At 41.4% G+C, this 22,590-nt stretch overlaps 1 protein-coding gene across 1 annotated transcript; it reads left to right on the forward strand.

The window, feature by feature from the left end:
• Positions 1-1,034: 1,034 nt before the first annotated feature.
• Positions 1,035-21,541, forward strand: LOC307256929 (neuronal acetylcholine receptor subunit alpha-3-like; the record flags this gene model as incomplete). The annotated part of the gene is made up of 7 exons (XM_080036045.1): positions 1,035-1,092; positions 17,000-17,139; positions 17,247-17,291; positions 17,368-17,477; positions 17,856-18,063; positions 18,358-19,416; positions 21,416-21,541. The coding sequence occupies 7 exons, from the start codon at positions 1,035-1,037 to the stop codon at positions 21,539-21,541; spliced, it is 1,746 nt and encodes a 581-aa protein (XP_079892171.1).
• Between the last annotated feature and the right edge of the window lie 1,049 nt (positions 21,542-22,590).

Below are 22,590 nucleotides of genomic sequence, written 5' to 3' on the forward strand. Positions count from 1 at the left end.
TGCAAATTAACTGATAAATAAAGTTGTCCTGAAAAAGAAAATACAGATTCATGCTTTTTTAAATACAATCATTTCAATGTTTAATCCAGTGTGTGATATTTAAAACCCACTACTGCATTAGTTCCTTTAAAGATGAGTCAGTCTGAACTTGCTTGCTCGACAGTGCAATCCCATAATTCCACGTAGTGCTGCTATGCATTAATAGCTTTCCATTATTTGAATTGGGCAGACACTGCACTGCAGCCTTCAATATTCTATTATAGAGCAGCTAACGCTTTAAGCTGCCTGCGCATTGTTATGCGTACAAAATCAATTAAGTGACTAAATAGGTCATTTATCGCTCAGCAGTGAAAAATGTGATCTTATTCTGTGTGTGTGTGTGTGTGTGTGTGTGTGTGTGTGTGTGTGTGTGTGTGTGTGTGTGTGTGTGTGCTGCATCTTTCTCTAGAGCTATGTGGAGTAGATGTGGCGATTATTTTTTGGGTTAGAGATAAAGGCAACTTTATTCTTTTTAGAGAAATGTTGCCAAATATACACACATCTACAAACTGTGTATCAGAATAGTATAAATACAGGAAAAATATCTTGATCATTTGGATTGCAAGGCTGAATATGAGAAAATGTTTAGTATACATGATGTTTGCTGTTCTGGTCCTAGAGCCATATTTGAAAAGAGTCTCATTATTCCAAACTTATCACCTGTGAGTCACTGTGAGTCAGGTTACAAGGTTTGGCCCTTTGGTGACTGACTGGGACTGGGTGAGTGTGTGTGTGTGTGTGTGTGTGTGTGTGTGTGTGTGTGTGGAGGGGGGGGGGGCGGAGGAACGGAAGGAGGGGAGAGGTGCAGAACTTGTTCATGCCGGGAGAGCGCACCGCGAGTCCAACCTCTCCACGCTCGGGAGTTCAAAGGAAAATGTGGCTTTAAATTGCAAGGCTTTGCAGACGTCTATATACTCGATTACTGACAACGTTGCCGTCATCAGCGTCATCTTTTTTTAAATCATCTTGTAGCGTCTACAGGCGCCGATGAGTCGATGAATTTCTCCGGGAAACTAACCAACGTCCTGCTGCTGGTGCTCCTCTCAGCGCAAGGTAAGACAGCGCGCATCGGATCGGTGCTGGGCTCGAAAGAATAGCATGTTACTGGTTTACCGGTTAGTTTATGAATACAATGATCTCATGAGAGACTCGTGTGAATGATTTGTTGCCATGCTTTGCTGTTACCTCACTTTTGGGTTACCCCAGAATCTCAAGTTACCTCCCCTGTGCGCGCCTGGGTGCACCACGTCAGTGAAAACAAACTGCGCCGCGCCTTTTCCCAATCCAGCCCCGAAAGCTTTATAAAAGCACTTGGGATAACTCACTCCGATTCCATACTTCTTTATGTACAAGTATTCAACATTTTCTTGAAATGATTATGTCATTTACCGTTCAAGAGCGCACAACTCACAGCAAATCTGAGCTTAAAAGTAAAAAAAAAAGTCCCCCCCTCCCTTTTTAATGTGAGGCTGCTGTGTATCCCTTTTGCCTCCTGCTTATAATGCTCCATAAACAAAACGTTCACTCAATTTTAGATAGATGCACCGTTGCTTTCCCATGAGTACAACAAATCTCTAGTGCCTTTGAATCATATCCTATAGAAACCTGTAGAGTCACTGTTATGGGGGAGGGAGGGCGTAAATTTAAACATACATATTTTATATAGGGTTTCGTTTTACTATGGAGATGATGCTCTGTGATTGTGACATGATGCATCATAGCCTCAGCCCCCGGAGCTATACCGCAGAGCATCCATCCATGCACAAAACGAGCCAACACATGAATGACATATGTTTCTCCAGTATTCAACTCAATGACTGTCAATTCAGATTTCATCCCTGGATCCTCCAGATGTCAGTGTCTTACTCAGGTGCATTTCAGCAGGTGGTTTGTTGCCACTGCTACTCTGGAAAGTCTTCAGCACCTTTAGATCCTGATTTTTGGGCAAAATATTCTGTAACATTTTTGATATAAACGAATGTAGGTTACATTTAAGCCATTGCGAAATGAGTTGACACAAAGCTCCCCAAAACTCTCTCTGTATTTCTTAGTATGGCAGCGTTTACAACCTGGAGTCACCCCCCGACACTGGCGCAGGAGCTCGAGAAGCGCCCACAAAATGTTTAGTTGTTGAATTTACTGCTTTCTGCTGGACGTACAGCAAAAGAAACAAAATCCATGCACGATCACTGAAGACTTACCTCATGTATAGACGCCGACATTGTTGTTGTAATTCCTCAGAATTCCTCATGGGGGCAACAGAAGTTGCACACTGTTGCTTTATCTTGCAAGGAAAATTCTCATTCCCCTTGTGATTTATCTCTAATCACAGCTCGAGTGTCTTTCAGATTGTCTGTGTTTTGTTTTGCTCTCTGTGTGAGATCAATTTTCTTTCTTTTCTCTTTCGGTTCCAGAAAATCTACCCCACACATATTTTCTATGTCATTCAGTCGTTGGTCCATGTAAAGACTGCCAGTCTCCTGTGTGCTTTAAAACAACACATTTTGAAGCGGGGTCGCTCCTTGAGTGGCTCCCAGGGGACCCAGAGCAGAGAAAAGATACATAAATAAATACTTAAAAGCAAAACTTTGTGCCGCCTTCACATGTAACTGAATGCTTATTTTAATCGTGAACTTCATCTCATTCGCTTCCACAAACAGTGAACGGTTGCTTGCACGGTTTTCTTCTGAGAGTGCCTAGCTACTGATGGGAGCACCAAGCATAATGGGTATCTATCTTTGTGGAGGATGAAATAACTTGATTGAAAGTGGCAATATATTTTTGGCAGCGTCTTTGTTCTATGAGTGCTCAGTGCTGCATTTGCGCTTCCACACCCGCCAGTCAAACATTGTGGGATGTAGTCTACTGTGACATCTTTTTCGGTAGAGTTCCTGCAGAAGTTTGAGTTCATATTCTGCCCCATAAAGGCAGTGTATAAACTACAGAATCAGTGAAGTTGAGAAAAAAGTTTTAAAATTTCAATCTTCAATCAATTTTGTTGAAATGTCGTTCCTAGGTTTTGCTTTTTTGGGCATGCATAGGTAGTAGGGCTGTAAATCTTTTGGAAGCCCACGATTTGATTACGATTCCTTGGGTCAGGAATCGATAAAAAATCGATAGTTAGATTCAAAACGATTCCCGAATCGATTTCTCGATTCAGTTTCAGGATCTGCTCCAGTCCACTGCGTGCTAAGAGGCGTTGTGGCAAATTATGGCATGAAAGCAAATTAAAGTCCATGTCTTATGTATCTTCATTTAAGTCTATTTTAATGTGAAGCTTGTAATGCACATGTTCTTAAGGCAAGTCAACATTACCGGCGCCAGCAAAATACATATAAAAAGAAATATGAATCGAGGAGATAGGAATAGCGATTTTTACATTGATCGACTTTTTTTTACCACCCATAATAGGTAGCAATCATCGTTTTCAGTCATGATGAGTCATACTTATGCTGGGCTTACACTACACGACTTTTCACGCGATTTGACAGTCGCAGACAATCTTCCAATGTCGGACTGAAATCACAGAAGTCGTGCTGGAGTTGTGGCGCGCGCACGTAATCTCAGTCGTTTGATGTATGGTGGTCTTCCGACCCGATTTCAGCCAGTCTTCTTCCCGTCTTGACGTTCCGACATTATCAAACATGTTTGATATTATTGTTAGTCTTTAAGGGGTTGGCTCAAGCAAAATGATGTAAACACTGTCACACTCTCGCATGCACCAAGCACGACGCAAGAGGAGCGGTATTAGTCGCGAACTGTGTCCTTCTGTGCAGGCACTTATTTCGGACACTTTTTCCTTGAAGCCTCGGCGGGAGAACCAGGCTGATAGCCGTGCAAATCATTCACTTTACAGTCAAATACAGGGTTAGGAGTTAAAGTTATTGGGGGATGAGATCAGCAAATAAAGCTGGTCAAATAACTAAAGGAAGTCCCCCGCTCGGAATATTGAATTAACCTTTTTTTAATTAAATAATCACTATCGCGTTTGCGGAAATAATATTAATCTCAAAAGGAATCTAGTTGTAGTCTTGCAATATGAGACCCCCTGTCTTTTCAAAATCTCACTCTGTGACTGAAAACTAATGACTAGATGTCTTCAGGTGTGAGTTGATTGTCTTCAGATGTAAGAGGGTTTCAGTCTTCAGTCTTTTCAAAGTCTTTTAAAAGTCCTCTAGTGTAAGCCCAGCATTAGTCGTCTTCGTTTGTATCCCATGCAACTGCTTTGAACAGACTGTAGGAGGAGTTAAGGTGTTTATAGGTTGAATCACTGCCATGTTAAATAAAACTTTATCTTCAAATCCCTGAGTCCAGCGAAGAGTTTGTCCCGGGTGTAGTATCACGGGTTCCCCCAGTGGGAAAAGCACTAAGTGCCTTCGTGTTGTCAAGCTCCAGTAGTCATGTAAAAGACACTGACTTCATACATCCTGTAACCTGATGCAGACTCAGAGTCGAGTGAAGCTGAAGGATTTGCCTTCAAATGACATATGGGATGGACTGACTCACTCCCTCTGTCCTCTTCAACTGTAGAGATTTGCTACAGATGACTGCCTTGTCGCTTCGCCCTTGAACTCGGTGAATTTCAAAAGAACAGGAAAGCGGTGCTGTGAAGGGATGACAGTGTCAATAATCTCACACTAGAACGAATTTTGCCCGAGTGGGAGGACATCTACTCCGTGTCCTTGGCGGTTAGAGGTGGTGGTGGCTTGGATAGTTGGGGGGGGGGGGGGGGGGGCAGGGAATGGAAGGATTATATCTTCACCTGCCTCTTTCACCCATTGTGTCCCCCACCTCTCCTCTCCCCCCTCGTTCCCTCAATCCCTCACTGGCTTTGTGGGCTTTTGTATGATTTTGTACTAGAGCTGTGTGTATGCAGATAAGTTCCTGAAAAACACACACTGACACACAGGGACACACACTCCCAGTGGGGGTCTGCTTAGTGTGCTACAGAAGGTATTGTCTCCTGCCATTCCAGGACTGGTGATTTGTCCCAATAACAGAGGAAATGCTGATCCTGCGGTCCATGGGATTGGGGTATTTCAGTTGAAAATAGAATCAGGCTGGACTAGCCCGGAGGCAAGGGGTGAGAATCTGTACTGTACAGTATGGGGGGTGTTAGATGGATTTATGACATTCAGAATGAAGACAGCCTGTGTGGTAGATTGTAGCGCACATCATCATATTTCAGGTCTGATACTGTGAGTGATTTAAATTGAGGGAAGCCGCATGATGCATTTACCCCGCAGCCTCTTGTCTCCATCATCTCCAGTAGAAATAGCTGAGAGACATGGCCAGCCATGCTCTGTTACACTGATCTAATCCGCATTATGATTCAGGCCTTGACCCTTTATCTCACTTTGGTGATCATTTTAATAGGTTGCAGCTGCATGTTGACAGTGAAAAGAGGATGTGCCTTTTCAAAAAAGTTTGGCCACAGACAGCAGCGAGTGCAGGCAACACTCAAATGAACACAAAAGTTTTCACAACAGAATGTCCTAAACCAATGGAGGTTGTAGTCAAGGCCGTAGCCACCTTCCCTCTTTCTCTTTGCCTGTGGCTTCACCTCTGTTACCTTCGCAAAAGTTTATTTTGTTGACTTTTAGCCTGTTTGACATCTTTATTCGGTTGAATAAAAGACAATTGGCAACAATTTACATTTCACATAACACTACATTATAACTACATTATTTAACTGACACACAAAGCCTCTTCCGATTTGAGATTGGCAAATAGCATGAGGCCTACTGTTTGTATATCACAAGCTTATTCGTTTATCCATGTGGAAGTTAATGACTAAATGAAACCATCGGGGGCTGATTTCAAACCAAAATGACAGTGCTCTCGTTTCCTTTAGAGAAGTCAGATGTATCTGCAACTAAGCGTCAAGTAATGCTGTGTTAATATTGGGATAATTGTCTCTAGCTATATTTTCATGTAATAAATGAAACGAAACTTGAAGAAAAAATGACAGAGGGCATGACCTTGGTGTCCTCAATGGTAGATATGGGCATGGATGTAGTGGTGCCAACAAATGGCAACAATTGTTTCAGCCTCATGTTTCCTCTGATAGTCATGAATTATCTTTAACAGCAAACGAGACCATCAGTGCAAAGAAAGACGTTTTTATATAGTTTTTATTACTGCATTTGGTCTGGTCGCACACCCAGTCCGATTTTCGGTTAGCGCATGCTGGCTCTATGGTCACATATTCGTATTGTGCGCAGATTTCAGTGTAGGGCAGCGACGTGATTTGAGAAGCCTATCCCTCCAAGTGCGGGAAGGGGAGTGGGAGCCTTGTTTGAGACAGTTGTTTGTCGTCATAATGACTGATAACGGGGCTGAACCATCAAAGAAAAAAAAAAGAAAATGCTATGAAGAAAAGCTAAAAGGGAGAGTGATAGACTGGCGGGAGGAGGGCATTGCCAAGCAACGTGTACACAATTTCACGGGAGTGAACTAGACTGCAGTGTTTACTCCTAAATGAATGAGCGGTACTAAAACAAAGTTTACTTTGCTTCACCATCATCAGATGACCATTATTCATCTGAAATTTCATTTTTTTACAACAACATAAACACATTACCTCATCGTGATCCATACTAACTGCCGTCTCTCGCTTTCTGTGAGGACACGGAATCTTTCAGCTCCGTGAGAGTAGTTAGGTGACACTGCATCAACTCATTGCAATCAGGTGTGTGTGGCACTGACTGGCATTAGTTGCTGCAGTGTCACTAACCACTCTCACGGAGCCGAAAAGAGTCCGGTGCCCTCACACTTTCAACACAAGGACATGCATTATATTGCATCCAAATCATCTGACACTCGCACGGCCGTCACGCGCTAGAAAACAGCTTTACGACAGCTGGCGTCGTAAAAATACTGCCGCTTTTGTCCAAATGTGCCGCCAACTGACAAAGTTACTCGTAGTGGCTTTAAAATTGTTTATTTTAGGCCACTGTAGGGTTCATCCGAGTCTTGCTTGCATGAAGTAGTCTGCTTGCGTTGCAGCATCTTCTAACGTGTACGCTCCTCTGGGAGGCTTACATGCTCTACTGAGCTTAGAAGAACTACAGAACAGCCCTCTGGTTTCTTACGCCGAAGCAAATATAGTTGCATTAAATTCTGACAGGCGATCAGTGTGGGTGTGTGGGTTAGTGTGAGTATGGCTTAAGGTCTGTCTCGAGGATCCTCTTAACACAATTGTTGTGTGATTATTGCAACCGAAACCCCCCCACTCCTTCCCTCGCACGCAGACAGAGTAACCACTGCAGGCAGGGACAGAGGCCTTATTATCACCCCCTCCTCCATGGATTAGTAGCTTATAACACCATACTCCCATCCAACCATCCCCAAACACACATTCAGTGACTTCCACACACTCGCACAATACAGACATCCCCCTCCAGGCAGACAGCCCTGCTGCTTGATTCCTCTGGGACATCTTTCTCTTTAGTGCTGACTATGAACCGAGTCATGCTTTAGGATGGAGAGAGAGAGAGGGTTAGAAGTAGAAAGATCAAGATGAATTTGAACAAAACAATGGATGCCTCAGATGAGTATTTGACAATTGTGGCCTCTACTTTTCTACCCCTGTATTTTATTTGTACCATGTCTTTCCTTTATTTGTCCAAAGCACTTGGTAGCTTTTACAGGTCACATCCTTGCATGCCATTGCATTATTGTTACGGTATCTGTTCACCCCAAATGTTTCCTTATCGGCATGTTTGGCAGTAGCTTATTGGGGTCTGAGTCTTGATACTGGAACAGTAGTACAGGCTTTTAGGTGTAATGATTGGCAGGCTGGAATTACGTTTTTACCATCTTGAATCTTGCATTTCAGTTTTTTTTTTCGTCTCACTTTTTGTACAAAGTTGTCATTATCAAAAGTTTTGATGGTCTTGGTCTTCAATCATCTCATTGAGGTCTTCATTGAATTTTAAGTTGATCTCTGTGGTGTTGTACTCTAATACTTCATTGCAATTAGCCCAGCGCCCTCCTTCCAACTGGTCAATGTTAACCGATTGCCCTCATCAAAGTCAAATTTTTCTCTGGCTTTCTTCCCAGTTTCCAACAAACTACTCAAGCATAATGGTAAAGAATGATTTTATTTTTCCACAAAAAAGTGTATTCCAACATCTCCTGTTTCAATGCCATAATTTCCTGCTCAGAATCCGTCAGTGATAGTACAACAGCTTAGCACGTAAGTTAGCCCTGAATTGGTTAGCCCTCCATTGATCCGTTCATCAAGCAATTCATCTGGACCTGGATCATGGAAAACAACACAGCCCAGCATCCTTTCTATAAGAATTGCCTAACTCTTGATGCGATCATGGGATTTCTCTAAGGTCATTGCTTGAAATGTAATTACATCACATTACATTACATTACATTAAATGACATTACATGTCATTTAGCAGACTTACAACTGGAGCACACATTCATACACCGATAGCAGCAGCTACCACGCAGGGTGCAGGCTTACTATCAGGAAAAATTTAGTCTTGCTCAGGGACACTTGGACATGTGGCGGGGAGTTGCGGGTCCACCACCCTATCCACTTCGCCACAGGCCCCCTCTGTAATCTGTCCAGCATGTCCTCAGTCTGCCCCAGAACAATCCTCCCCATTTGGTGGTACAACTCCATGGAGAGGAAGGTGTTGGGTCCAGTGTATTTCCATCTTCTTTGACTTGTGTCAATACGGAAGCGTAGGCGCTCCTTGGGCTGCTGGTCATCTTCCTTGAATGGGTCAGAAAGCGTTTTTCTAGTTCTTTCTGGTTCGTTGACCTAGAAAACAAAGCTATTTACACCTGAGTTATTTAGGACTAACTGGGACACTTGAGCAGAGTGTAGTCATTTGTAATGTTTTCAGTAACACCTGGGTTTTTCCTAATATAAATAGAAAAGTCAAATGCTGTGAATAAAGCCTGTTGTGTTGAGTGTATAATTATAATTTGAGGAAGACATTTTCGGTGGACACCTATGTGTTTCTAAACACTGTTTTAGTTAATACTGCTGGCATGCATCACCAAAAGGCTTTCTCTGGCAACAACGCAGTAGATAAGTAGACATTAGCGATGATTCCTCAATTACTGGCTGCTGCTGCGCCTTGCCAACCATCAGAACCGTTCCACTCTGGAAAGACACAGACTTCCATACTGTAAACATGGAGGCAAGTAACTACTGAATTTCATGCATCAGCGGCAAACAAAAAAAAAATCATATTCTGCTGAGTGAGTCTGATCCAAAGTGAGTGAACATACTGTACATAAATAGGATCATATTTGTTCGATCTATGTAAAGATATGTAGGCAGGCACTCTTCCATGAAGACACACAAAGGTCAAAGCATGCACCGTATACTTAACTGGATGTCCACAGCACATGCAATAATCGCTGTGGATCCTCCTGTTTGCCTTATTCAGCATGTCACAGTCAGGCCATCAACATCCCCCAAGAGCAGAGACACGCGATCAACATTTTTTTTCTCCACATGTTTATCGCATCACATTTCTGCTCCCATAGCTCTTCTCCCTAAGTCTCCTTCCATTTTTATCTCTTTTTCATGCCCTCACTCACACGCACACTGTCAGAAGTCAGTGTATTTTTGGGAGGGTAATTAGTTCATTCACTGTCCACCACTCACTCCCAGAGGGCTTGTCCTGTTAAGCACATGTCTGATCAAAGAGCTTCCCCAAGGCCACAGGTCTATCTGCGGTTTCGGGCTGCTGTGACCACGATTGACAGGGTTGGACTTGCTGTTTGGCTTGTTAATTCTGAATCAATGTGGCTATTTAAGGGTGAAATGCATGACTGCTTGACTTGCCTTCATCAGAACAAAGCCTTGTCACTTTGGTGCCGCATCACAAAGACAGGGAAAGGAAAGAGCCAACAAGGGATGATGGGGACAAGTGGCTAATAGTTCAGTTTCAGTTTATTTCGATCACACAGATTCACAACATTACATACATAAGATACAAAAATAAAAAACACAAAAAAAAACAGAAAGTTGTTATCTAAATTTATACATTGATTTCTTATAAATAGTATTGATCGAAAAGGTGTAGGCTGACGGCCTCTGCACACATCCTACCTCTACTGCGCGTCTACCTCGCGTCTGCGTCTGACTTTTTGTCACTGACCGTGTAATCAACCTAGAGCGGGCACACATCCAACCTCAGACGCACTGCTGATGCGCGTCGGAGGCACGTCTGCAGCGACGCTCCCCTTTACCTCAGGAGGCTCGCCTATTTTTTTCTGAGAGCCGCGCGTCTCTCTCGGGTCTCTCTGCTTTAACTGATAGAGAAATACTCTGCTGAGAGTCATATTGACTTCATACTGGCAGCTTTCGCTGTAGTTTCACCATTTCCTGGTGTGTCCCTTTCAAAATAAAACTTCCAACAAGCGAAAATGTGGCAAAAAAAAAAAAAAAAGGCAATGGCAATGGCAATGGGGCGCACAGATTACTGTCCAGACTCAATATTAGAGTAATATCAGTATAAATCATATGCATCATAAATGACAGGAAAGAACTTAATTTTTAATGGGAATTATCTATGAAAACTCCATGTAGAAAGATAGGGCTTTTAGAAGCAGCGCTGCAGCAGCAGCAGCTGCTGAGACGTTCCATGTGTGTCCGAGAAAAGTCAGAGAGACGCAGCAGTAAGGTAAGGCGACGCGCTCCAGAGGTAGATGCAGGATGTGTGCAGAGGCCGTGAAGCCTTAGCTTATTGCACCTACCCTTGTTACGTTATGTTTATTTATTCATTTTTCGTTGGTCCCTCAGGATCTTTTTTAATGATTATATATACAGTCAAGTGCGAAAGTTTGTGAACCCCTTGAGCCTTTTGGAATTTTATTTATTTTAACCATTATTAATTCATTTTTATCAATACCAGTATTTTTTATATGAAATATAACACATGTTTGTTTATCAATTCAACATTTTTCTTTTCCAGAAATCAATTGTTAAAACAGATAAAACAAATTATTTGACGAATGTTGTATGTGCAAAAGTTTGTGAACCCTGAGCTGCATTGCTTAAATCGAGCAGGTTGACACAATCAGGTGGGCCAAATTGGTTGATGAAATAGACCAATGTAATGAGAGATCTTTAGGAAAGAAATTGGGTGGCACTAGATAAAACAGAGATAAAACCAGGTCAGTTTAGGCTCACCAAAGTGAACCCATACAGGTCAGACATGCTAAAAGGGAAACAAATCTCAGAGGATCTCAGGAATAGAGTTGTGATGTTGCACATTTGTCTGAGGACAATTATAAATTCATAAAAAAAAAAATTGAGCTCAATCGGTCCACCGTGAGGCAAATCATCTACAAATGGAGAGCTTTAAGAGTGACTTAACATCTGCCTAGAAGTGGACTTCCTTCAAAAATATCCTCAAGCGCCACAAGAAAAGTGATTTTTCAGGTAAAAGCCAACCCAAACATTACATCTGGAGATTTGCAGACAATTTGAAACCACCATTATTCACTTGGGAGAAGGTTCTCTAGGTGGTAGGCAAAATTGCGTTTTTGCCCAAACATGGCGGTTTTGGTTATGACCAAACAGTTCAATTTTGGACTAATCTGTCCACAGAATAAGACTTCAGGTATCTCCAGGTGCTCTCTGGCAAAGTTGTGACAAGCAGTTTTGTTCTTTTTTGAGAGCAGAGGCTTCTTCAGCAACCATCCCATGAAAGCCATGTTGACTGAGTTTTCTTCTTATTGTGGAACCATGCACATCTGTCCCAGATGCTGCACGAGAGGTCTGCAAATCACTAGATGTAATGTTTGGGTTGGCTTTTAACTGAAAAATCACTTATCTTGTGGCGCTTGTGGATATTTTTGAAGGAAGTCCACTTCTAGGCAGATGTTCAGTCACTCTTAAAGCTCTCCATTTGTAGATGATTTGCCTCACGGTGGACCGATGGAGCTCAAACTTTTTTTTTAAATAATTTATAGCTGTCCCCAGACAAATGTGCAGCATCACAACTCTATTCCTGAGATCCTCAGAGATTTGTTTCCCTTTTAGCATGTCTGACCTGTATGGGTTCACTTTGGTGAGCCTAAACTGACCTGGTTTTATCTCTGTTTTATCTAGTGCCACCCAATTTCTTTCCTAAAGATCTCTCATTACATTGGTCTATTTCATCAACCAATTTGGCCCACCTGATTGTGTCAACCTGCTCGATTTAAGCAATGCAGCTCAGGGTTCACAAACTTTTGCACATACAACATTCGTCAAATAATTTGTTTTATCTGTTTTAACAATTGATTTCTGGAAAAGAAAAATGTTTAATTGATAAACAAACATGTGTTATTTCATATAAAAAATACTGGCATTGATAAAAATGAATTATTAATGGTAAAAATAAATAAAATTCCAAAATGTTCAAGGGGTTCACAAACTTTCGCACTTGACTGTATATATATGTATATATTTGTTTTAATAATTTGTTTGATAGTTATTGTAAATATTATTGCTATGATTAATTCCTGTATATGTTAAACATATTACATGTAAAGTTATGACACAAGACAAAATACATCCACAATACATATTCACAGTGCCATTCATGCCTCACTTTTATATTTGTTAAGCATCTTCTTTTTCAGTATTTTTTAAAATCTTTGTACCGTGTTACACGTTTTAATTTCTTCATCCAAGACATTCCACGTTTACTCCTTTTACCGATATACATCTTTGTTTTACATTTGTTCTTATATTTATCTTTGTAAACATGCACATTCCCCTGAGTTCATACTTGCTCTGTCTAATCTGAAACAACTTCTGGATACAGTCTGGAACTATCCTGTTTTTGACTTTATGCATTATTTGCATTGTTTTGAACTCCACTAAGTCTCTAAATTTAAGTGCGTTTGAGTTTATAAATAATGTATTGGTTGGTTCAAGATATTCTGCTCTATTGTAATGATTCTGATTGCCCTCTTTTGTAAAATAAAAATAGGGTTGGTAATGATTTTGTATGTGTTTCCCCATATTTCCACACAGTATGTAATGTATGGTAGTATTAAGGAACAGTACAACATGTTTAATGATTTTGAATTGAGTACATATTTTGTTTTATATAGTATTGCGGTGGACATGGATACTTTTCTTTTTACTTGTTTTATATGTGGTTTCCAGCATAATTTGTGGTGTATGATCACTCCTAAGAATTTGTTTACATTTAAAAAAAAATTTGTTTAATGGTAAAATTTCAACAAATAAGTGTGGCATCTGAGTCTTGCAAGAGCTCAGTTCTGGTAAAATTAAACATTGGCTGCCGTGTCTTCATGCGCAAAGACAGTGATGTCTTCTTTTAAAGCTTTAGTACAAGACAAGACATTTGGTTCTTAATGCCTTCTGGAGCCACCGTAATGGTTGGTTTTCTGCCATGTTGACAGAGGTGTAAATGTTGGTCAGTTAAAGGAGCAGTAAGTTATTTGGTCCTTTTGGCTAACTTCCTGACATTAACTGTAGTTATCAGTCCCCTCCCTCGTCCCTACGTCACCACCACATAAACACACAGCCGTCTTTTTCAGATAGTACCTCGATGGAGAGCAGCGAGTCATCATTCACGGGCACAGAGACACGCCTCTTTTTGCGCTCTGTCTCCTGATTGGATAAAAACGAGCGGGATACTCGAAATTTTAACTGACAATTACTGCAAAGCTGAATTACTGGTAGACCTGTGTTATGAACTGTGCATACTGGTTAAGTGATTGCTGTATGAATATAGAGAGATTTAATACGTATATTAACAAAACAATATCACTTACTTCCCCTTCTAACCTCTTCCAGATTGAAATTGCAAGAATTCAGACATTTATGGTCTCCAACATTTTACCTACTAAACCTGTGTCATAGTGATTGGGTTAGCATGCTGAAACTAGCATTTAGCTCAAAAGCACTGCTGCGCCTTGACCAGAGCTCCTATACTATATTGACAGTAGACTGTTAGTCTTATTTTAACATGCACTTTTGCTACAACTATTGGCCTTGATGTAAAGTAAATATCATGAGTGTGGTATATCTAAGCTTTATGAACCTATTACGATATAATATATAGTAATTTTGCATGTGCTATGGATTTTAACGTCTCTGTAAGAGGGACTGTATTTGCTTAAAGAAAGCACTCTCACTGTTAAACTAAATTCTGACATTAAATACCATGGAGCGTAGCGAGCAGTAAAAGCAGTGTGCAGAGTCCACTGAGGTGAAAGGGCAAAGGTTATAATTAACTTCCTTTAAATTAAAGCTGCTTAAGATCAGTGGCAGAACAAAGAAGGGAATTAGGGTAGTGACTGTGCCAACAGAGAGAAAAAAAATAATATTGGCTTCATTTTTCCCCTTCACAGTGAACAAAAGGTCCAATTAATTGACTGATTATAATTGCCCTGGTTCCCCTAGCCCAATTAGAAGCTTAAACAAGGTTCTGGGTGTAAAGTATATCAGGCGGTAGTGGGCAGTTTTCAAGGCAGGTACCAAGTGCGGAAATTAGTCGAGCCTCTCAGGAGAGAGACATTTTCATTAAGCTTCAAGACTCAACTCGTCTCTGCAAGTGACCTTAGAAAACTTCCTGAGAGTTTTGAAGCCAGTCCTGCTGAAATGAGACACACAACTTCATAAGAGTCAAATAAAAGCATCAGAACAAGAGGAAAGGAAAAGCTGTCTGCAACCCACTATGTACATATTTAGTGAAACTTTGTTTCTCTTTATTATATTTTGCACACAATTGTGTTGTAGGATGCTGTAAATATGAACAATAACATTGTATGATGATAATCTATTTCTGCTCCCACAATAAAGTATAACATTTTTGTGAAACTTGTAACTTAAATTTAAGGGAGGGAGTGATGTCGACTTTAACTCCATTGTATGTGTAATATATGGAGATAAATGAAGTCATTGCATATATATTCACCCTTTTGCTGCAGCATTTTACTAGTCTTTTTTATTTTGACCTTTATGTGTCACTAAACTTTGTCAGAAGGTCTGTGTTAGTGTTTGGACTCTGTCTTATGTGCACCAGATGCTGTCATTACATAACTGTAGTGAGTGTTTTTAGATTTTCCACTCATTAAACAATAGCGGAGTCTACCCCTGAGCTTTGTTTGTCCCCTGTCTGCTCACAAAATTGTTGTTAAAACCTAGGGTGTAAAACCCTAAACACTTACAAAGGGTGTTATTTTACAGTATCATTGTTCAACTTGAAAATGTATCGATTTGCTTCAAATTCAGATTTAGATTTATTTTGACTTTGCCTCTAATGTGTGCTAGATTGCTAACTTTTTCTGCAGAAATATCTTCATATTTCAGAATTAAAACATACATATTATTGAGAGAAAAAATCTTAGAAGACGATGAAGAGTAGATCGGAAGAAATGTAAAGTAATGTTGTGAACCAGTTTTCCGTGCTTCAGGTTTGTAGAGCATTGGTTGACTTGCACCGAAAGAAAGTGTCCCATTTCAAAGACTATGTTTTATTTAGTTGTTGTCAAGGGAGCAAACCTTTTCAGTGAAAATGGCTATATGTGTGTATGTGGGTTGTGCCCCATTTGCCTTTTCAGTAAAGCACGTTCTCCTGCATATAAAAAAATAGAAAAGAAAAGGTTCACGCCGCTCGGTAAGTGCAAGTTTGATGGTTTGGGACTGTGTTGAATAATGCGTGCGTCACTCCTCAAATTGAAAGCTATGATGAGAGAGAGGTTGTCCTCCGCTTTTCTGCAATATTTATGTCTGGACCAAAATTTATCAAAAAAAAACAAGGGCATGCAGTGGCACTGACTACCAATAACGCATCCTGTGTTTATTTAGCCAGAAGGAAATTGGAACAGACAAAGGAGGATGTCAGTGGAATTAAAGCCTAAAAAGAAGGATCATCAAAAAGCAAAGAAAGATGGTATTGCGAGACTAGGATGAAGATTCAGAGAAAGTTAGAAGAAGAGAGGTTATGTATGCTTCCATGTTATTCTTGAGGATTTTGATCTCAGTTTTTGGAGGTGTGTTTGTGTGAGTGTGTGTGTGTGTGTGTGTTGTCCTAAGGGAGGCAACATTTTCTGCTTGGACAGGCGTGGGTCAATGTGCCATCTGCGGCACCAGTGTTACTAGTGTCAGTTTTCCTCAAAATGACCTTCACTCAGTCTGCCCTCACATTTCTCCAGACACACTTCGCCAACGCCACACCATACTTCTTTCACTCAAAGCATCTTGCTTTTTAAGATTTCCTAAAAGCTTTGCCCCTCCCATAAACAAGCAATTGTAATGCCCATTACCGCGCCCCGTCTCTGGCAATCTTCACTCCATCAAGACCAAATAGATATTGATTTTAACAGTTAAATTAAAGGATTATTTCTCCTAAATCAAACTTAAACATATCATATTCCCCCTTAGTGGAATCTAGACACACAGATTGATTAAGCTTTATTTTGCCAGGATATCCACTGCCACATCTCATTCATTCCAGAGTGGTTAGCAAACATCTCACACCTTTGGAAAATCAAGTCGTACTGCTTGCATGCATAGATAAGAAATGTTTTTCTTACTTTAGTTAACCAATCCTTTTAAATATGTAGTTGTGTGTGTAATAAGGTGTATTCAATGTTTATGTTTCCTGTCTGTGACTTTCTTTGTTGCACAATGTTATGCTCTCATTCTTCCTTTCTTTGCAACATTCGTGCAACATTTGGTTTTCCAGTGAAATTGCTCAGTGGTAGTTGCAACATAACAATCATCTTTGTATTCTGTACATTTTCTTTGTCAGACACTAATGTTAAATATTTTTTAGAGGCTGACTTCAGTTGTCCGGTCAAATTGTATTTTAAACCTTGAATGCATACCTTAAATTACAGTATGTGTACTTTATTACACCGTCTAATTCAATTCCTGTTGAATAAATGACTAAATGTATATTTTGTGTGTATTTTGTCTTTTTCCATTTGTTCCTCTCTCTTTCATTAGGCTGTTTTTCATCAAAGGGGGAGGATAGATTATTTCGGAGGTTGTTCAGGAGGTACAACCAGTTCATCCGACCGGTGGAGAATGTATCCGATCCGGTCACAGTGGAGTTTGAGGTCTCCATATCTCAGCTGGTCAAAGTGGTAAGAGTAGAGACTGAACAGCTAATCCTTATAAAAAAACAATGTGTTATATCATCTGTTTATCAAGTTCATTTTCTTTTGCTGGCTCATTCCCCCTTTTTGTTCAGGATGAGGTGAACCAGATTATGGAAACCAATCTTTGGCTGAGACACGTGAGTGAAGATGCCATTAATGTGATGCCAATAGTGACGCCACAGTGAATTGTGCTAAGTTTTGTCTTTCTTTTAGGTCTGGAATGACTACAAACTGAAATGGGCCCCCATTGAGTATGATGGGATTGAGTTCATACGAGTTCCATCCAATAAAATCTGGAGGCCAGACATTGTTTTGTACAACAAGTAAGTTTGAGCGCACAAACTCTAAAGAATTTTATTGTGAAAAAAACTAAATGACGTGTGCCATGTTTGTCATTTTCTCCCTGTTGTTTTGACAGAGAGGCTTCATTTTAAGTACACACCCCCCATTTTAGGCAACCCCATATTACTGTGAAAATATACATGCATATTTCTATAGGATATTTTTTTGTTCTAGCTACCCCTCCGATTGCTTTGGCCCAACTATGATGTGGTATTTGCCAGTATGAATGCATAAGGTAGCTCTCAAGCTGCGCATGCTAATTTATTTATGCTCTCTGTCTTCTGACCTTTTGAGTTAAAAGTTGTAATGGCCTCTTAGTGAAATTAATTTACCATCTCCTTAATAATGCTTTCTCACAGTGCTGTAGGTGACTTCCTGGTGGAAGACAAGACCAAGGCTTTGCTGAAGTTTGATGGCACCATCACCTGGGTTCCTCCGGCTATTTTCAAGTCCTCCTGCCCCATGGACATCACCTACTTCCCCTTTGACTATCAGAACTGCTCCATGAAGTTTGGCTCATGGACCTACGACAAGGCCAAGATCGACCTGGTTCTCATTGGCTCAAAGGTCAGTGTGGAGAGATCCTGGCAGTCTTGTCATCTTTAAAATGCAATATTCTTTATATTATATTGATATAATATTGGAAGGAATTTCAGTACAGAGCCTCAAATCCCCAAAAAAGGGAATAACTTGCCCTTCGCTTTTGAGCTGTCACACATGACAAGTGACGACCTATGAACATTCACCTTTTTTTTATTTGACTTGATGATAAATGTCATACATATAAACTGTAGATTTTAAATAGTTTTAGCCAACAGAAAAAAAGAGGTAACCATTCCTTCTACATTTACATTTCATCAGGTGAACCTGAAAGACTTCTGGGAGAGCGGCGAGTGGGAGATCATCGACGCGCCGGGCTACAAGCACGACATCAAGTACAACTGCTGTGAGGAGATCTACCCGGACATCACCTACTCCTTCTACATCCGCCGGCTGCCTCTCTTCTACACCATCAACCTCATCATCCCCTGCCTCCTCATCTCCTTCCTCACCGTACTGGTCTTCTACCTGCCTTCAGACTGCGGTGAGAAGGTCACCCTGTGTATCTCCGTCCTGCTCTCCCTCACTGTGTTCCTATTGGTCATCACAGAGACCATCCCTTCCACGTCTCTGGTCATCCCTCTGATCGGCGAGTACCTCCTGTTCACCATGATATTCGTTACACTCAGCATAGTCATCACTGTCTTTGTGCTGAACGTCCACTACCGCACCCCAATGACTCACACTATGCCCGAGTGGGTGAGGTCTGTGTTCCTCGGGGTGCTGCCCAGGGTCATGTTGATGAGGAGGCCCATTGACCAGGGCTCCTCCTTCCCCGCCGGTGTCGCAGGAGGGTCGAATGCAGTAGTAGGAGGTGGAGGAGTGGGAAGTGGTGGAGGAAACAAGAAGAGAAAGAACAGCATAGGTGGAAGTGGAGGAAGTGGCTCGGGAAGTATAAGCGTTGGGGGTATAACCGGGGGTGTGCCGTGTTCACAGCTGGATGGTGGTGCAGCAGTAGTAGTAGGGGGAGGGGCTGCCTCAGCTGGCGGCTCCATGAACTGTGTGGAGTACGGCGAGATGAACCGCGACACGGGCCGGGATATGAACAGGCGGTGCCCCTACAGAGGCAAGGAGGTGCCAACGCCTGTGCCTCCCCCGATGGTGCCACCTCCACCCCCACCTCCACCTCCCCCTACCCAGGCGCCCCAGACCCAGGGGCTCCAGGAGTCAGAGGTGCCCAAGATGCCGAGGCCCATCAACGCCCCGTCGCCGGTCAACGCCGTAGTCGCCTTCTCCGTGCTGTCGCCGGAGATCAAGCAGGCCATAGAGAGCGTGAAGTACATCGCAGAGAACATGAGGACTCGCAACAAAGCCAAAGAGGTACATTAGGCGGCATTGAGTTGTCTGTGTTGTCAAGATGTTATTTGATGATCTCTTGATTAGCCAGGTGACAGAAAATACATCAACAATCAATAATCAATTAAAGGTGGAATCAGCGATTCTGGCGAACGGTTGTTGACAAAATCACTTTTGGTCAAAATCAGTGAATATCTCCTCACGATCCGCTACCTGTCTGTACAGTGTGCGTCTTTAAAAAAAACATTGTGTATACACAGCCTATGCTTTGTAAACAGGTATGTAAACAAAGGTTATGTAAACAAAGGCGACCCACCGCAGCCAGCAAAATGCCTGTTTACAGAGCCGAGGCTGTGCATTAACACTGTTTTCTTTTCAGCACACACACAGTACGTAGAGGTGGCGAAACATGAGGAGATATTTAATTTTGATCAAAAGCGATTTTGAAAACAAGCATTCTTCAGAATCGTTCACTCCACGTTGAATTTTCAAGCAGAATTACAATTATTATTTTTTGGTTGAGAAAATCGTTTTGGTCTGACGTTTTGCTTCGACAAAACAAGCAATTTGAAGACCTCATCTTGGTCTTCAGGAAAGTGACAGATAATAATAATTGTTAGTTGCAGACCTGCTGATTTGTCATCTTTAAAAAGATGGGAAAGATCTGCTTTTGTTCTGTTATGTTAGAAATTATTCCTAGACATACAAGTGCGTCATTTTGGTTGCCCACTCTTTTCAGAAGTATGACATTGGATAATGTCTTCCCATTTCAATTTCGGTATCTCTCAGCATGGGCTCTAAATCCACTGGATAGTGTGTTTAGGTTCGCACTGAAATCCCTTGCAGGTATGAGTGCAGTAGTTCTCCCTGGCTGTCTGCACCACGAAACAATCAAATTATTCTGCCTTTTTAAATCCAAATATTTTTAGGATACAATTGAACAATGCTACTTTATTGTTGTATCAGTTGGCATCGTCTGGACAGAGATCTGCCTCTTTTGGCACTGGTGGAAAACATTGTCACTCTTTGAAGACAAAGTGAAATTGATTTAAGGTTGAAGAATATGACCTCCAGGCCATTGCAGATATAAAGGGCCATCATAGAAGCTTAGATGAGAAACCCCTATCCTTACCCTCAACCTAACCTGGTCATCAACCTGGTAACTATGAACCTAAAACCAAGCCTTAACCCTAAAATATATAGAAAACCTTCTGGGGACCCGGGTTTAGTCCCCCATAACGTACACAGAACCTAAATAAATGAACACACGGCAACAACACTATACTGCACGCGTGTTATCTCTGCAGTGTATGAATTTTCTACATAGCTTAGTAAATGGTGTGGAAACCATTTACACGGGGCTATAAAGGGATCGTAAAGCTGCTTGTTTGTTGCAGATGGAGGGCTTTGCTACGCTCCCTGCACACTCTGGAGAGCCCTGATATGTTTGTTGCTTCAGCTCCATCTTTTCTTAGCAGAGCTGGAATCTTTCTTTGATCCATGCAGAATGGCCATGCGGCCTTCTCTATAGGCTCACAATGGCATTACGGTCAGTGCAGCCATGATCCTATTGTCCACACCTGACTGATCAAGGAGTACCACACACACACATACACATGCACACGCACATGCATACGTGCGCACACACACACACACACACACACACACACACACACACACACACACACACACACACACACACACACTAACTTCAACAATAGCCAGATTCATTACAGTAAATACCACTGGTTCTGTCAGACTCTCATACACAGAAAAAACCCCACAAAAAACCACACACATTATTATTGTTACCTTTATAGCCACACAGCTCTATTGTCGACACAATAACTTGGCAGTTTTCGTCATTGCTAGAAATTGAACTATAACCAATAAGCAAAGGTCGCTGTTTGTGTTTTAGGGGGAAAAAAAGAGCACATTGCTATTGTATATGAATTTGTTTGGTAACATTGTAATGTATTTTATCTTACACACTCACACACCTATCTTCCCTTCCTTTCCCCAGGTGGAGGATGACTGGAAGTATGTGGCCATGGTCATCGACAGGATATTCCTCTGGGTTTTTGTGACGGTGTGCGTCACAGGAACACTGGGACTCTTCCTCCAGCCCGTCTACAACTTCTTATATTGAGACACTCGGTCTTTTACTCTCTCTCTCTCTCTCTCTCTCTCTCTCTCTCTCTCTCTCTCTCTGTACCTTTATCCTCTTCTGTCTCTCTACCCCACCGTAATAGCGTTGGGAGTTATTCCTCCTGCAGCCCTTACACACCAAACACTGGGCTGTCTTCTTTCTCCTTTTTCTGCTTTTTTTTGTCTCTCCTCCCTTTGTCTCGCGCTATTCTCTGGGACTCCATCGTCAGCCGTCACCTCCTAACCTCATTTCCACATTTCTCCTTTGCCTTTGCCCTGTCAGCGGTCACTCAGTGCTCCTCCTCATCCCTGTTCTTTATGACACAATGATCACATTTGCACTCAGTCATTGTTATTGTACAGTCTCATACAATGTAAGGTAAATATTGAAGAAGTTGTCATTTGAATTACTATAAAGGGAAACTCTTAAGAAATGACTTATTGAGAAAGAAAAACTAAATACCATTTTGTGTGTTGCAGTAGCACTTTGTCATTGAAAGCCAGTGCAATAAAGTAAATACACCTTTGAGAAATGCGGTACAGTACTGTATGTCCGCCTAACATTTCTGTAGTTTTCTGACAGTTAATGATACGTATGTTGTTGTATGCTGTAAATCATTTCATTCACCTCTTCCTTTCCCTTGTACATACATTTGTAAACATTTAAGTGAGTCATGCATGGCTTCTGAGAAGGACACTGGTCGATCTCTTGTGATTTTCTTTCCACATGTGGTCACACTACATATATATATCATGCATTGCACATGAATTTTGCAGTAATTCACAACCTTACTGCAAAATGACAATGTATAGAAAACACTGAATTGCACAATGTAGATTAAACTTGTAAAAAGAATAAAAAGCCAAGCTGTAATTTCTGACAATAAAGAAGGTGAGTTACTCAAATGGTGTGTGGAGTTTGCAATTTCTCCCTGTATCTCTGATGCTCTTGTTTCCTACAAGAATGGACCCTGCTTCTTGATAAGGTTGTTCCTATAATCCATAATAGACTAGGTGGGTGTAGACAGTGGATGGATGGCGGAATTAATG

The sequence above is a fragment of the Ammodytes marinus genome, assembly GCF_949987685.1.
Source record: "Ammodytes marinus genome assembly, chromosome: 10".
Taxonomy (NCBI): Eukaryota; Metazoa; Chordata; class Actinopteri; order Uranoscopiformes; family Ammodytidae; genus Ammodytes; species Ammodytes marinus.